A 17,289-nucleotide genomic window follows, 5' to 3' on the forward strand; every position below is an offset into this window, starting at 1 on the left:
TTTTTTTTTTTTTTTTTTTTGCAATAATACATTTAATAAAAGAATCCCCCCCCCCCCCCTGGATTTATATTTGAGTACAAAATGATTTATTGTCTTGAGTTTTCATGTGTATATGAAATGCCCTACTTTTGAATTATTCATCCAGAATGTCAAATTCCGAACAGTAAATTCCTCGAATTGCTCTATTCCATCCGCTCATGTAGAAATTATAGGGTTAAGAGACTTTTACTCGTCACACTTGTCACAGTTAGTCTTCTGTCTTTTAAAGATAACAATAAATCACATTCACTTTCTTGAGGGAGCTTCCCATAAATACACCTGTCCTCATGTTGCTCTAAACCCGTTCAACTCCACCACAATAATCATGGAATCAGGCAGAACTAGATTTTGACAGGATGAAGTGTTTCTGTCATCAGTCCCACATCATAATTATTGTTTTAAAGTGTTCATGTGACTCGGGTGCTTTAGTTGAGCTGGTTGCCTAGCAGAAGCACAGGCTGATGAATGACTGATGTTCTCATGCATGGTTTCATAAAGCCTCGCTTGCACACCTGTAGATGAGCTGTTCATGTTCAGACACATCGAGCTTCAGACAGGCCTCATGCACAAACACACACTCATCTGTTAAAAGTTGATTAAACGTCCTACATTCAAATTTATGTTGCACAAATAAGGAAATTGCAACTTTTTATCTTGGAATTGCACGTTGTGAAGTCGGATTTGCGAGTTGGAATTGCGGGTTGTGAAGTCGGAATTGCGGGTTGCGAAGTCGGATTTGCGGGTTGCGAAGTCGGATTTGCGAGTTGGAATTGCACGTTGTGAAGTCGGATTTGCGAGTTGTGCAGTCGGATTTGCGAGTTGTGCAGTCGGTATTGCGAAGTTGGAATTGCGGGTTGTGAAGTCGGAATTGCGGGTTGTGAAGTCGGAATTGCGGGTTGCAAAGTCGGAATTGCGGGTTGCGAAGTCGGAAGTGCGAGTTGTGAAGTCGGAATTGCGGTTTGGAAGCCGGAATTGCGGGTTGTGAAGTCGGAATTGCGGGTCGCGAAGTCGGAATTGCGGGTTGCAAAGTCGGAATTGCGGTTTGGAAGCCGAAATTGCTGCTTGTGAAGTCGGAATTGCAGGTTTGGAAGCCGGAAGTGCGAGTTGTGAAGCCGGAATTGCGAGTTGTGAAGCCGGAATTGCGGGTTGTGAAGTCGGAATTGCGGTTTGGAAGCCGGAAGTGCGAGTTGTGAAGTCGGAATTGCGGTTTGGAAGCCGGAAGTGCGAGTTGTGAAGCCGGAATTGCGGTTTGGAAGCCGGAATTGCGGGTTGTGAAGTCGGAATTGCGGTTTGGAAGCCGGAAGTGCGGGTTGCGAAGCCGGAATTGCGGGTTGCAAAGTCGGAATTGTGGTTTGGAAGCCGGAATTGCGAGTTGTGAAGCCGGAATTGCAGGTTGTGAAGTCGGGGTTGCGGGTTGCGAAGTCGGAATTGTGGTTTGGAAGCCGGAATTGCGAGTTGTGAAGCCGGAATTGCGGTTTGGAAGCCGGAATTGCAGGTTGCGAAGTCGGAATTGCGGGTTGCGAAGTCGGAATTGCGGGTTGCGAAGTCGGAATTGCGGGTTGCGAAGCCGGAATTGCGGTTGTGAAGCCGGAATTGCGGGTTGCGAAGTCGGAATTGCGGGTTGCGAAGTCGGAATTGCGGGTTGCGAAGTCGGTATTGCGGGTTGCGAAGTCGGAATTGCTGGTTGCGAAGTCGGAATTGCTGGTTGCGGGTTGCGAAGTCGGAATTGCGGGTTGCAAAGCTGGAATTGCGAGAATTCAGAATCTTATTATCTTATTAAATTGTTTTATACCGTGGCGGATAAACATAAAGTCTTGCCTATTTATATTTATACTTTTTTGGAATTGCGGGTTGCGAAGCCGGAATTGCGGGTTGCGAAGTCGGAATTGTGGTTGCGAAGTCGGAATTTCGGTTGCGAAGTCGGAATTGCTGGTTGCGAAGTCGGAATTGCGGGTTGCGAAGTCGGAATTGCGGGTTGCAAAGCTGGAATTGCGGGTTGCGAAGTCGGAATTGCGAGAATTCAGAATCTTATCTTCTAAATTGTTTTATACCGTGGCGGATAAACATAAAGTCTTGCCTATTTATATTTATACTTTTTTGGAATTGCGGGTTGCGAAGCCGGAATTGCGGTTGCGAAGTCGGAATTGCGGTTGCGAAGTCGGAATTGCTGGTTGCGAAGTGGGAATTGCGGGTTGCGAAGTGGGAATTGCGGGTTGCGAAGTGTGAATTGCGGGTTGCAAAGCTGGAATTGCGGGTTGCGAAGTCGGAATTGCGAGAATTCAGAATCGTATTATCTTTTAAATTGTTTTATACCGTGGCGGATAAACAAAGTCTTGCCTATTTATATTTATACTTTTTTGGAATTGCGGGTTGCGAAGTCGGAATTGCGGTTGCAAAGTCGGAATTGCGAGTTGTGAAGCTGGAATTGCGAGAATTCAGAATCTTATTATCTTTTAAATTGTTTTATTCCGTGGCGGATAAACATAAAGTCTTGCCTATTTATATTTATACATTTTTGGGGTTTTCTATCAAATATAAAGTTTTTTTATTGGTTAATATCCTGTTTATCACCATGAAAAAGCTTCTCATTTGTCAATGGAGTATAATGATGGGCAAACACTTGTTTAGTTTGTTCATCTAATTATATAATTTGACATTTATATTGGTACTTTTTGGTATTGGATGAAACCCATCATGCATTTCTCTTGATGTGTTCAGTGTATTCTGGGATTTCCTGTAAAGAATAAATGCAGGGCCTTCAGTGTGAAGCCTCTCTTTGTGTAAATCACTTCCTCTGCTGTAGTTATCTGGGAATGTATTGGGTTGTTTATTAGCTCAGACAAGAGCTGAGCACTAACAAGAGTCTAATAGCCCGTCAGATCTAAAGCACATGATAAATCTCAGCTGGTGTTCCTCGTCTCTCCTCTCGCTAGTACATCATCAGCCTCAACCTCTCGCCGGGGTCAAAGGTCAGCAGAACATCACTCATGTGTTATCTTCAGCTTCTGTGAACGGTTTGATTATTAAAGGCCAGATCTTTCGCTGTATAATTATCTGTCAGCTCTGCTTTTAAGTCTGGAGATATATTACATACGAGATTTATTACAGCTCGACATCAAAGCGCCTGGCCTACGGTAGGATGTGATGTCATCAAACCATTATTAATGTTAACGATTAAAATCTGTGTCCTCTGAGAGCTCAAATGTATTAGATGAGAAACATTCACTTAAATGGAAATGAGAAATGATGGAAGTTAGAGTACCAAAATCACTCGATAAAAAAGAAAGATAAATAGAAATATTTGAGAAAAATTAACGTATAAAAGTTACAAAGCAGTCCACACAACACAATTACTGATGAAAATATGAAAGTAAAAGCTAGTTTACTATATGAATACTTTAATATTATATTAATAGCAGTAAAATAACATTATCACGTTGAAGAGTTGATTCTCATGATAGACTATGACGGAGTATTTCTGTGCCACACACACTCCTTCAGGATTCACACAAGTTTAGGAACGTTTTTTTCGAGTATGGCCCTGTATGATGTCATAAAGGGAGGAATTCCTTATTTGGGCACTTCTCCCGGATGAGCACACACACACACACACACACACACATTTGTTCGGTTACGGGAGCCGTCGGCGGCGCTGGCGCTGTGTTTTTAGACACGAGATCAACAATGTCACTAAAGAAGTGTGTGTGTGTTTGTGAGTGAGTGAGTGTGTGTGTGTGTGTGTGAGAGAGAGTGAGTGAGTGAGTGTGTGTGAGGGAAAGATCATCTTGTTCAGCTTCACAAATAACCCAGCGTTAAGGGAACAGTGGATGCAGTTTGTGTTTCCGGAGTTCTGCAAGTGTGTGTGTGTGTGTGTGTGTGTGTGTGTTTGTTCCCGGTCATGAGTGGAAACCGCAGGCGGTGTGTGAAACTGCAGCAAATGTGTGTGTTTTGTTGGCAATCGGCGCATAAGTGCATATAATTTGAACAACACCACCGCATAGTGTGTGTGTGTGTGTGTGTGTGTGTGTGTGTGTGTGTGAGAGAGAGAGAGAGAGAAAGAGCGAGAGTGTGTGTGTGTGTGTGTGTGTGTGTGTGTGTGTGTGTGTGTGTGTGTGTGAAGGATCAACACTACTCTATAGATACTCAAGATTAACACCAGACTGTGGGCCCTATCTTGCACCCAGCGCAATTGACTTTGTACACCGACGCATGTGTCATTCCTATTTTGCACCCGCGCAAAGCGCGCTTTTCCCTCCACAGAAGCACGCCGCTAAACTAGTGAATGCACTTGCGCTCCCTGGGCGGTTCAGCGCAAAAAAGGAGGCGTGTTCCGGCGCAAACAATCCCTGGTGCTATTTTGCTGTTTCATTAAACAATTGCGCCACTGACCAGAAAAAACCTAGTCTAAAGTCAGTGGCGCGTTGCGCGTTGTTCATTATGCTATTTTAAGGGCGCATGCTGGACCATAATGTATAGCGTGCACAACGCGCATACACTTTGCTCATGTAATCTACACAGATGCAACAGTTATTTTTGCAAATCATAAATTGTTACACTAAAAAAATATTAACACATGAGATATCTTCATCTTCATCCGTCATATGACGGAAATCATTGTGGTGTGCCACGAAGATGTGAAAAAATAGGCATAAATCTAGCTTACAAATGATTCAGGCTAATTGTAATAATTAAGGATAAGACCTGTTTGCCCAATAGTGGCAAGACATATATGTATATAAGGACATCTGACAAATTGGTTTGTCCGTCAAGAACCAGGAACAAAAATCGACTGAAAAACTGAAAAAACTGAAAGACTGAAAAAAAAAAGACTGTGAAATCACCTTTACCATAATGTACAACATTACAACTTCACTTCTCTGTCTTTCACTGCTCTTACAAGAACATCAGTCTCCTCGGCTGTGAACCGCTCCTGGCGTGCGCCTGGTAAATACGCCATAATAATAGCAATCCATAATGGAACTTGCGCACCTGCTTTTAAAGGGAATGTTGGATGACGCTCGGATTGGTTTATTCACGTTACGCCCAAACCACACCTATGAATAATGAAGCTACTTCAGACCAACCCATTTTAGATTTGCGCCGGGCGCAAGAGCCATTTATCCCGCCGGGAAAATAGCAACAGCGCCGAGACCCGCCCACAAAGTTACTTGCGCTTCGCGTTTTTACACTTGCGTTTCAGATCGTTAAAATAGGGCCCTGTGTGTGTGTGTGTGTGTGTGTGTGTGTGTGTTGAGCCTGTAATGAATCTGCTTCACAAAAGCATATGAGTCAGATTGATCTCACTGATTCGCTGTGGTTAATGACTCACTGGATTATCAGTGGAACTGTATATTGCGATCGATCTCTTGTGCGTGTCACTTGTGTTGTGTAGTAGTTCCTCTCTGAACTGTGTGTGTGTGTGTGTGTGTGTTGTAGCTGACAGATGGAGGAAAGGCAGCTAAAGCCAGGATCAGCGTTGGAGACGTCGTGTTGTCTATCGATGGCATCGCCACAGAGGGAATGACACACCTGGAGGCCCAGAACAAAATCAAAGCCTGTACGGGGAACCTGAAGCTCTCACTGCTGAGGTAACACACACACACACACACACACACACACACACACACACACACACACACACACACACACACACACACACACACTGGAATATTCTTATGCATGTCAGTGTTTGTAGGAGCCCTTGATTGTCTACTATTATCTGCACTCGGTCAAATGTTTGGAATAATGAAGAATTGTTTTGTTTTTGAAGAGTCTTTCTGCTCACTAAAGCTGTGTTTATGATCATAACTCCAGTTGAATATTCCTCCAGTGTAGATCAGCTGTTCTCAATGTGAATATATATAGAGTAAAGTGTCATTTATTCCTGTGATCAAAGCTGAATTTATCATCAATACATGGCCCTATGAAATTAGTTTTATTTTTTCCCAAATTCCATTTAATTTTTTTATTTTTCTGTTTCTGGATTCTTTTTTTATGGAATCCACGTGTCTGTGTGTGTGTCTGTGTTTCTGTGTGTGTGTTTCTGTGTGTGTGTTTCTGTGTGTGTGTTTCTGTGTGTGTGTTTCTGTGTGTGTGTTTCTGTGTGTGTGTTTCTGTGTGTGTGTTTCTGTGTGTGTGTTTCTGTGTGTGTTTCTGTGTGTGTGTGTTTCTGTGTGTGTGTGTTTCTGTGTGTGTGTTTCTGTGTGTGTGTTTCTGTGTGTGTGTGTCTGTGTTTCTGTGTGTGTGTTTCTGTGTGTGTGTTTCTGTGTGTGTGTTTCTGTGTGTGTCTGTGTGTGTCTGTGTGTGTCTGTGTGTGTGACTGTGTGTGTGACTGTGTGTGTGACTGTGTGTGTGACTGTGTGTGTGACTGTGTGTGTGACTGTGTGTGACTGTGTGTGTGTCTGTGTGTGTGACTGTGTGTGTCTGTGTGTGTGTGTGTCTGTGTGTGTGTGTGACTGTGTGTGTCTGTGTGTGTGACTGTGTGTGTGTGTCTGTGTGTGTGACTGACTGTGTGTGTCTGTGTGTGTGTTTCTGTGTGTGTGTTTCTGTGAGTGTGTTTCTGTGTGTGTGTGTCTCTGTGTGTGTGACTGTGTGTGTGTTTCTGTGTGTGTGTTTCTGTGTGTGTGTTTCTGTGTGTGTCTGTGTGTGTGACTGTGTGTGTGACTGTGTGTGTGACTGTGTGTGTGACTGTGTGTGTGACTGTGTGTGTGACTGTGTGTGTGACTATGTGTGTGTCTGTGTGTGTGACTGTGTGTGTCTGTGTGTGTGTGTGTCTGTGTGTGTGTGTGACTGTGTGTGTCTGTGTGTGTGACTGACTGTGTGTGTCTGTGTGTGTGTTTCTGTGTGTGTGTTTCTGTGAGTGTGTTTCTGTGTGTGTGTGTCTCTGTGTGTGTGACTGTGTGTGTGTTTGTGTGTGTGTGTCTGTGTGTGTGTGTCTGTGTGTGTGTGTCTGTGTGTCTGTGCGTGTGTCTGTGTGTCTGTCTGTGCGTGTGTCTGTGCGTGTCTGTGTGTCTGTGTGTCTGTGCGTGTGTCTGTCTGTGTGTGTGTCTGTGCGTGTGTGACTGTGTGTGTCTGTGCGTGTGTGTCTGTGCGTGTGTCTGTGCGTGTGTCTGTCTGTGTGTGTGTCTGTGCGTGTCTGTGTGTCTGTGTGTCTGTGCGTGTGTCTGTCTGTGTGTGTGTCTGTGCGTGTGTGACTGTGTGTGTCTGTGCGTGTGTGTCTGTGTGTGTGTCTGTGCGTGTGTCTGTGCGTGTGTCTGTGCGTGTGTCTGTGCGTGTGTCTGTGCGTGTGTCTGTGCGTGTGTCTGTGCGTGTGTCTGTGCGTGTGTGACTGTGTGTGTCTGTGTGTGTCTGTGTGTGTGTGTGTCTGTGTGTGTGTCTGTGTGTGTGTCTGTGCGTGTGTGACTGTGTGTGTCTGTGCGTGTGTGTCTGTGTGTGTGTCTGTGTGTCTGTGCGTGTGTCTGTGCGTGTGTGACTGTGTGTGTGTGTGTCTGTGTGTGTGTCTGTGTGTGTGTCTGTGTCTGTGCGTGTCTGTGTGTGCGTGTCTGTGTGTGCGTGTCTGTGCGTGTGTGTGTCTGTGCGTGTGTGTGTCTGTGCGTGTGTGTGTCTGTGCGTGCGTGTGTCTGTGCGTGCGTGTGTCTGTGCGTGCGTGTGTCTGTGCGTGCGTGTGTCTGTGCGTGTGTGTCTGTGCGTGTGCGTGCGTGTGTCTGTGTCTGTGCGTGTGTCTGTGTCTGTGCGTGTGTCTGTGTCTGTGCGTGTGTCTGTGCGTGTGTCTGTGCGTGTGTCTGTGCGTGTGTGACTGTGTGTGTGCCTGTCTGTGTGTGTGTGTGCCTGTCTGTGTGTGTGTCTGTCTGTGTGTGTGTGTCTGTGTGTGTGTGTCTGTGTGTGTTTGTCTGTGTGTGTGTCTGTGCGTGTGTCTGTGTGTGTGTCTGTGCGTGTGTGACTGTGTGTGTCTGTGTGTGTGTCTGTGCGTGTGTGTGTGTGTCTGTGTGTGTGTCTGTGTGTGTGTCTGTGTGTGTGTCTGTGTGTGTGTCTGTGCGTGTGTCTGTGCGTGTGTCTGTGCGTGTGTCTGTGCGTGTGTCTGTGCGTGTGTCTGTGCGTGTGTCTGTGCGTGTGTCTGTGCGTGTGTCTGTGCGTGTGTCTGTGCGTGTGTCTGTGCGTGTGTCTGTGCGTGTGTCTGTGCGTGTGACTGTGTGTGTGACTGTGTGTGTCTGTGTGTGTGACTGTGTGTGTGTCTGTGTGTGTGTCTGTGTGTGTGTCTGTGTGTGTGTCTGTGTGTGTGACTGTGTGTGTCTGTGTGTGTGTTTCTGTGTGTGTGTCTCTGTGTGTGTGACTGTGTGTGTGTTTGTGTGTGTGTGTCTGTGTGTGTGTGTCTGTGTGTGTGTGTCTGTGCGTGTGTCTGTGCGTGTGTCTGTGTGTCTGTCTGTGCGTGTGTCTGTCTGTGCGTGTGTGACTGTGTGTGTCTGCGTGTGTGTCTGTGTGTGTGTCTGTGTGTGTCTGTGCGTGTGTCTGTGCGTGTGTGACTGTGTGTGTCTGTGTGTGTGTGTGTCTGTGTGTGTGTGACTGTGTGTGTCTGTGCGTGTGTGTCTGTGCGTGTGTGACTGTGTGTGTCTGTGTGTGTGTCTGTGTGTGTGTGTCTGTGTGTCTGTGCGTGTGTCTGTGCGTGTGTCTGTGCGTGTGTCTGTGCGTGTGTGACTGTGTGTGTCTGTGTGTGTGTCTGTGTGTGTGTCTGTGTGTGTGTGTCTGTGTCTGTGCGTGTGTCTGTGCGTGTGTGTGTCTGTGCGTGCGTGTGTCTGTGCGTGTGTGTCTGTGCGTGTGTCTGTGCGTGTGTCTGTCTGTGTGTGTGTCTGTGCGTGTGTGACTCTGTGTGTCTGTGTGTGTGTGTGTGTGTGTGCCTGTCTGTGTGCCTGTCTGTGTGTGTGTCTGTGTGTGTGTCTGTGTGTCTGTGCGTGTGTCTGTCTGTGTGTGTCTGTGTGTGTCTGTGTGTGTGTGTGTCTGTCTGTCTGTCTGTCCGTTTGTGTGTGTGAGTGTGAAATCAAACCATTCATTCACACAGAGACGCACAGAACATGCAGGATTCATATTTAAACATCTTTGTGTGGTTTAATATTCACAGACACTCTATATCTCAGTTTGATTTGTGTACTAACCTGATTTATTCATCCATAATGTGACAAATTTAGTGTAAATTCCTTTTATGACTGGTTTCCGGCATCGTGTAAATCATAATGCCCTACATTACTCCAGTCTTCAGTGTCACATGATCCTTCAGAAATCATTCTGATATTCTGAACTGTGATGCGCACAGAACAGTTACAGTTACAGTTAGCGTGTGTCTGTGCGTGTGTCTGTGCGTGTGTGTGTGCGTGCGTGTGTCTGTGCGTGTGTGCGTGCGTGTGTCTGTGCGTCTGTGCGTCTGTGTGTGTGCGTCTGTGTGTGTGTGTGTCTGTGCGTGTGTCTGTGCGTGTGTCTGTGCGTGTGTCTGTGCGTGTGTCTGTGCGTGTGTCTGTCTGTGTGTCTGTGTGTGTGTGTGTGTGTGTGTGTGTGTGTGTGTGTGTGTGTGTGTGTGTGTGTGTGTGTGTGTGTGTGTGTGTGTGTCTGTGTGTGTGTGTGTGTGTGTGTGTGTCTGTGTGTGTGTGTGTGTGTGTGTGTGTGTGTGTGTGTGTGTGTGTGTGTGTGTGTGTGTGTGTCTGTGTGTGTGTGTGTCTGTGTGTGTGTGTGTCTGTGTGTGTGTTTCCGTGTGTGTGTGTGTGTGTGTGTGTGTGTGTGTGTCTGTGCGTGTGTCTGTGTGTGTCTGTCTGTGTGTGTGTCTGTGTGTCTGTGTGTCTGTCTGTCTGTCCGTTTGTGTGTGTGAGTGTGAAATCAAACCATTCATTCACACAGAGACGCACAGAACATGCAGGATTCATATTTAAACATCCTTGTGTGGTTTAATATTCACAGACACTCTATATCTCAGTTTGATTTGTGTACTAACCAGATTTATTCATCCATAATGTGACAAATTTAGTGTAAATTCCTTTTATGACTGGTTTCCGGCATCGTGTAAATCATAATGCCCTACATTACTCCAGTCTTCAGTGTCACATGATCCTTCAGAAATCATTCTGATATTCTGAACTGTGATGCGCACAGAACAGTTACAGTTACAGTTACAGTGTGTTTGATTAAATAAACTCAGCCTTGGTGAGCAGAAGAGACTGAATTATGCCGTATGGTTGAGCTTCTCATAGTTCATGCAGAAAGCCAGATCAGATCAGATCAGCGATTGTGTAAATATGACAGCGGTGTCTCCAGAGCAGAAGAGCAGTCTGGGTCAGTCTAGAGTTGCTAAATTACAATTCTCAATTACAACTCATCATTTACTCGCCCTCATGTCGAGCCAGACCTTCCAGATCATCTCTAGATCAATTATATTCATGCCTTTTATCCAAAGTGCATTCAAGGTATGCATTGTTATCAAACCGTGATATGCATATTCATAGATTGCAAGATCTAAATGCTTTAATTTTCTGTACAATACACAAGTGAATGCGTATAGAGGCTGTCAGCCTCCGGAAAAGGCCATAAAAGTATCTGTAAATGCCAACTTCCTTACAAATATATGCCTTTGGATGACCTGGAATATATCTCTTTTATGATACCTTATCATTTTTGCAGCTGGACTTTATCTATTTCAGTTATTTACATTGCAAGATTAATTTTGTGAGCGGTATGTAAAGAAGTAAATTATGACAGTGTTCATTTCTGCATGATTTATTCCAGTAAACGTGTGTTGACCATAGGCAGATTCATTAAAAAAGGGAAGGGATGGGCTGTAGAATTAATGTTTTATATGAAATGGTATGAAATGAAGCTCATATTCTGGAGTTATGAGCCCTTAGAAAGGACATTTGGGGGAGAGAGATTGTGCAAGAGCTCTGGAATCCCCCATTAAAGTCTCTCTTTATAGCTGTTGAACATTCGTCAGCGCGTCTGCAAAGGCCATCAAACTGCACTTAAGCTTTAATATTAAGATAACATCACATTAAGACGAGCGCAGTGTTTACTCTGAGATCCCAGAGAGACTTTTGAACCCAAACCTTCAGCCTCGCTGCTTAATAACCGGCGTCTCTGAAAGGCTTGAGGATGAATATTGAGTGGATGATAAGGTCTTTCATTACCTCTTTTACACGACACACAAGAGTTAAGGCCCGTTCACACCAATAATGATAATGTGAAATCATTTTAGAGTCCACAACTATAAAGAGAGCGGCACGGATGAACATTGTCATTGCAATCACTTTCAGAACAACAATAAAAACATTGACAGCCAATCAGAATCCATCCTGGTTTAACCCCTTAACTGTCACCCAGTTAAGAGGTTTTAAAGAGCTTGAGCATTTAAAGTGACAGACACCAAAACTGTAGCGCGCTCATAATAAACAGAGCGATATTATGCGCTAATATAGTTATGGCTATATTTATTCTTGGTGGGTAACGGGCCATAGTTGTTAGAGGTCTGAGGTGTCTAAAATTAATGCACAAATAAATTGCTAGTAAATTTCACAAACAATTACAAAGAAATGGCACACTTTAAACTAAACTATTGGCAAAAGTTTTGGGACGCCTGCCTTCACATGCACATCCCATTCTTAATCCGTAGGGTTTAATATGAATTATATTTGCAGCTCTAACAGCTTCAGCTCTTCTGGGAAGGCTTTCCTCAAGGTTTAGGAGTGTGCTGTTTGGGATGGGAGCATGAAATTGTCCAAAATGTCTTGTTGAAGCATTAAGAGTTCCTTTAACTGGAACTAACCCCTGAAAAACAACCCCACCCCATAATCCCCCCTCCACCAAACTTTACACTTGGCACAATGCAGTCAGGCAAGTCCCGTTCTCCTGGCAACCGCCAAACCCAGACTCGTCCATGGGATTGTCAGACAGAGAAGCGTGATTGGTCACTCAGAGAACACGTCTCCACTGCTCTAGAGTCCAGTGGCGGCGCACTTTACCCCACTGCATCCCACACTTGATGTAAGGCTTGGATGAGCTGCTCGGCCATGGAAACCCATGAAGCTCTACACACTGTTCTTGAGCTCATCTGAAGGCCACAGAAGTTTGGAGCTCTTGACTCTGCAGAAAGTTGTAGTGTAAAACACGGCAATAATCTTAATGGAAAATCGAATTTAGTTCAAAACATATATTTTTACAGTGTATTCTTATCAACTAGCAGTTTGCCACGGGTCTTATTTTTCATATTCAAATTAGACTAATCTACGGTTTTATCTAAACTACTTAAAGTTATGATTTGTCTTAGAGAAACAAATATGCCAGTGTTATTCTAGTTGTTATTTTTAATTACATTTTTATTTATATTTAGTTTTAGCCTTTGTTTATATTTTTAGCTTTCATGGTAGTTTTGGTAATTGGTCATGTTATCTTTTTAAATGTGATGGAGTTTGAGTAATATGTGGATATGCCTGATGATGGTCAGTTGCTAATAAAACGTTTTTAATATCTTCAGCTAGAATCGATAGTGTGCGGGATTTCCTTTAACGTTTGAGATTTTTGTATTAGTTTATCCTCTTTCCTACACGCAGATCTACTACCAACAGGTGTCAATTAAATGGTTATTTTGGTTAAAATTGTTGTCATTTTATTCGTTTTTATTTTATTTTAAATATTACTATTTAGGTTTAATTTATTTTAATTTCAGTTTGTTTTAATTTATTTTCTTTATTTTTTTAATCTATTTTTTTATTTATTTTATTAAATGTTAATACATTTAGTACTTTAGTTTATTGCCAAGGCAACTTTTCTAATTTCATTTAGTTTGTTTTTTCAACTAATATTAATATTTTATTTCAGATTTATTTTAATTAATAGATTAAGGAGTTGTTTTTTTAATGTGCTTTTAGACTTTTTTATAGTTACTGTACATGAGGTGAAGTGTTGGAGAATTCCTCCTGCTCTTCTCACAGCTGGATGTGTTAACAGTGTCTGGAAAACTGCAGATATGTTGATCACACACAGTTTGAGTGCGTATAGGCACTGTTTGATTCAAATGATGAAGTGTTTCTGTTGATTTCTGGATAATGTGGCGTATCAAATGTGTTCTGACACACACATTGCTTTGCAGTTCCTCATAATCTCTGCTGTAATGTGACATTAATGTCTCTCCGTCTGAAAGTGATCAGCGATTGAAATCATTTCCGCGGTCGCTCCTGTTGTAAGTCACCGTTTCTCTGTTTAGTCTCTTGAGACCTGAGCTGATCCGAGTACAGATTTCCATTCGCCCCGTCCTCATCCAAACCAACATTTGTACAGTTTTGTTTTGCGTCGACGTCTTCAAATGGTTTCAGACCACATGCTGCTCCCCTTCCCTGTTTTCTTAAGGATGTTTCCAGACTGTATTCATAAAGTGCTGTTTAAAATCTGTGCTCAGAGCGGCGCCTGAGGTTTGGGACAGGTTTGCAGGAGCAGCGGCTCGTCTGTCTGTCTGTCTGTCTGTCTGTCTGTCCGTCTGTCTGTCTGTCGTTCGTTCTCTCTGTCTGTGTGTCGTTCTGTCTGTCCGTCCGTCTGTCTGTCCATCTGTCTGTCTGACGCTCTGTCTGTCTGGCCGTCTCTTTGTCCATCTGTCTGTTTGGCCGTCTGTCTGACGTTCTGTCTCTCTGTCTGTCTGTCTCTGTCTCTCTGTCTGTCTGACGTTCTGTCTCTCTGTCTGTCTGTCTCTCTGTCTGTCTGACATTCTGTCTGTCTGGCTGTCTGTCTGTCTCTCTGTCTGTCTGATGTTCTGTCTGTCTGGCCGTCTGTCTGACGTTCTGTCTCTCTGTCTGTCTGTCTCTCTGTCTGTCTGACGTTCTGTCTGTCTGGCTGTCTGTCTGTCTGTCTCTCTGTCTGTCTGATGTTCTGTCTGTCTGGCCGTCTGTCTGTCTCTCTGTCTGTTTGGCCGTCTGTCTGACGTTCTGTATCTCTGTCTGTCTGACGTTCTGTCTGTCGTTCTGTCTGTCCGTCTGACGTTCTGTCTGTCCGTCCATCTGTCTGTCTCTCTGTCTGTCTGGCCGTCTGTCTGACGTTCTGTCTCTCTGTCTGTCTGTCTCTCTGTCTGTCTGACGTTCTGTCTGTCTGGCTGTCTGTCTGTCTGTCTGTCTCTCTGTCTGTCTGATGTTCTGTCTGTCTGGCCGTCTGTCTGTCTCTCTGTCTGTTTGGCCGTCTGTCTGACGTTCTGTATCTCTGTCTGTCTGACGTTCTGTCTGTCGTTCTGTCTGTCTGTCCGTCTGTCTGTCTGTCTGACGTTCTGTCTGTCCATCCATCTGTCTGTCTCTCTGTCTGTCTGGCCGTCTGTCTGTCCATCTGTCTGTTTGGCCGTCTGTCTGACGTTCTGTCTCTCTGTCTGTCTCTCTGTCTGTCTGGCCGTCTGTCTGTCCATCTGTCTGTTTGGCCGTCTGTCTGACGTTCTGTCTGACGTTCTGTCTGTCTGTCTGTCTGACGTTCTGTCCGTCCATCTGTCTGTCTGACGCTCTGTCTGTCTGGCCGTCTCTTTGTCCATCTGTCTATTTGGCTGTCTGTCTGACGTTCTGTCTGTCTGTCTGTCTGACGTTCTGTCTGTCTGGCCGTCTGTCTGACGTTCTGTCTGTCTGTCTGTCTGTCCGTCTGTCTGTCTGTCTGACGTTCTGTCTGTCTGGCCGTCTGTCTGTCTCTCTGTCTGTCTGTCCGTCTGTCTGTCTGTCTGTCTGTCTGTCTGTCTGTCCGTCTGTCTGTCTGTCTGTCTGTCTGTCTGACGTTCTGTCTGTTGTTCTGTCTGTCTGTCTGTCTGTCCGTCTGTCTGTCTGTCTGTCTGTCCGTCTGTCTGTCTGTCTGTCCGTCTGTCTGTCTGACTGTCTGTCTGTCTGTCCGTCTGTCTGTCTGACTGACGTTCTGTCTCTCCGTCTGTCTGTCTGTCTGTCTCTCCGTCTGTCTGTCTGACTGACTGACGTTCTGTCCCTCCGTCTGTCTGTCTGTCTGTCTCTCCGTCTGTCTGTCTGACTGACTGACGTTCTGTCTCTCCGTCTGTCTGTCTGTCTGACTGACGTTCTGTCTCTCCGTCTGTCTGTCTGTCTGTCTCTCCGTCTGTCTGTCTGTCTGACTGACGTTCTGTCTCTCCGTCTGTCTGTCTGTCTGTCTCTCCGTCTGTCTGTCTGACTGACTGACGTTCTGTCCCTCCGTCTGTCTGTCTGTCTGTCTCTCCGTCTGTCTGTCTGACTGACTGATGTTCTGTCTCTCCGTCTGTCTGTCTGTCTGACTGACGTTCTGTCTCTCCGTCTGTCTGTCTGTCTGTCCGTCTGTCCGCCTGTCTGTCTGTCCTGAGAGCCGCTCCGCCTCTGGAGGTTCAGGGTTGCAGTGGCTGTGTTTGTCCTCATTAGAGCTGCTCTTGTTAAGGGGAATGAGCTGAATGAGGCTGTTCTGCTCCTGATCTTCAAATGTCTCTCTCCGTCCTCACAGCTTCTAGAAGCTTTCTGTGGTTTTTCACACTGTGCTTGTGGTCCGGCGGAGCTGCTGTCTGGCTCTCAAATCAGGGAAAATGTGGTTCAAACATGAAAACGGTTCAGATGCAAAAGGGCTGCAAGTGTGTCCTCAGTGTAGCAGAAGCAGGTGAAGTTCATTAGCATATCATAAACAGACCAGAATTAAACACACTAGAACATGTGGAGCACATCCTGTCTGATGTTATTTTCTTCTGTTCTTTTGAATGTTTTATTTTATTTTGTTTATTTTATTTTTATTATTTGGTAAGAACTACGTTTTATTATTATATTTTATTGTGTTATTTTTGATTGTACAGTCATTATAATGTGCTAATTAACTAAGAACTGCAATTTGTTATTACATTTTTATTGTGCGCTATTTTTGATTTTACAGACCAGGAATTAGACCGATTTGTTGCTGTTTTATTTTTATTTTGTTTATTTTATTTTTGTTATATTTTATTTTATATTATTTTTATTTTTGTATTTATTTTATTTGTTTTATGTTGTTGTTGTTGTTGTTATTATTAGTGTTATAATTAACTATTTTTGCAAAACTCCAAATGTATTAGACATGCATGCATACATATATTTACTGTGTGTGTATGTATATATGTATGTATATGTGTGTGTGTATATATATATATATAATTTTTTTTTTTTTTTTTTTTTTTTTTTGTATATTATGTTGTTGTTATTTTTATTTAGTTTTTGAATTTTTTTGTTAATATTTATATCATATATAATTTAATTATTTTGCAAAAAAAAAAGTTGCAAAAAAAATCAAATTTGTATTAAACTTTTTTTTTTTTTAAATACGTGCTTTTCTAAAAGGATAAAAAAATAAACTAGATGTAAGTGCACCGCCAGCTCTCCAGTGGTGTTGAATATGGTGTTGTGTGTTTAAAGTTGTGAGGTGTGTGTGTGTGTGTGTGTGTTTCCATGGAGAGACACACACCAGATGAAGCCCGTCTTTGTGAGCAATAGTTCGTGATGAAAGTCTAGCGTGTGTGTGTGAAGAGGAACCATTAAAACAGAACAAAGTTTGTGTTTTAGACCTTTACGACACAGGAAAACCAGTGTTGACCGCTGCCCATGTGAACTCTCCCAAAACACACACACACACACACACACTGTTTTCCATGATCCCACCTCTCGTCGTGTGAAGTGGCCGCTGAAGGCCATTAACCCCTGGAAGTGTTGGAAAATGAATGTAATATACGTAACTTAAGCTCAGAATGTGAAGTAAACATGAAGCACATTTTCGGTTTCCTGAAACGGGAATAAAAACACACATGACGGGATGATGGACGATGATGGACGATGCACTGAGTGTGTGTTGATCTGGCCTTCATGAGGACTTTAATCTGTAAGCAGAAGCGTTTGAGAATGACCCATTAACACACACTAACATCTCTGTAATGAACTGGGTTTATGAGGTGCTCCTGTTTGGGCTTGAGCTCGAGGCCTGACCCTGATGCACAGGAAGTGATCTCGTGTCATGTGATGATGATGATGATGATGATGATGATGATGAAGCACAGATAACACGTCTCTCTGCGGCTCGGTTTGGCTCCACATGAAGCCACACACCAGCTTTCCGTCGCACACACACTCCGTTGTTTTCCTCACGGATCAGCTGTGGAAAGGCTGGCGAGGCGTAATGATCCGAGGTCACACCGCCGGCCTCGTGGATGATGTCATTTCCTCTTTCTGCTCAGAGTCACTGCTGACCACATTAACTGATCGACATTGATCAATATTGTTT

General features: G+C 44.1%; 1 protein-coding gene across 1 annotated transcript in view; it reads left to right on the forward strand.

Moving 5' to 3' along the window:
- The window catches only part of pdlim5b (PDZ and LIM domain 5b), a gene marked incomplete at its 3' end in the record, with an annotated part of 188,826 nt that overhangs the window by 55,023 nt on the left and 116,514 nt on the right, over nt 1-17,289 (forward strand). The window contains exon 3 of the mRNA XM_079804045.1: nt 5,476-5,627. Coding sequence (XP_079660171.1) covers nt 5,476-5,627 — 152 coding nt within the window. The remainder of the gene's footprint in view (nt 1-5,475; nt 5,628-17,289) is intronic.

This window comes from Gobio gobio (genome assembly GCF_949357685.1).
Source record: "Gobio gobio genome assembly, chromosome: 22".
NCBI lineage: Eukaryota > Metazoa > Chordata > Actinopteri > Cypriniformes > Gobionidae > Gobio > Gobio gobio.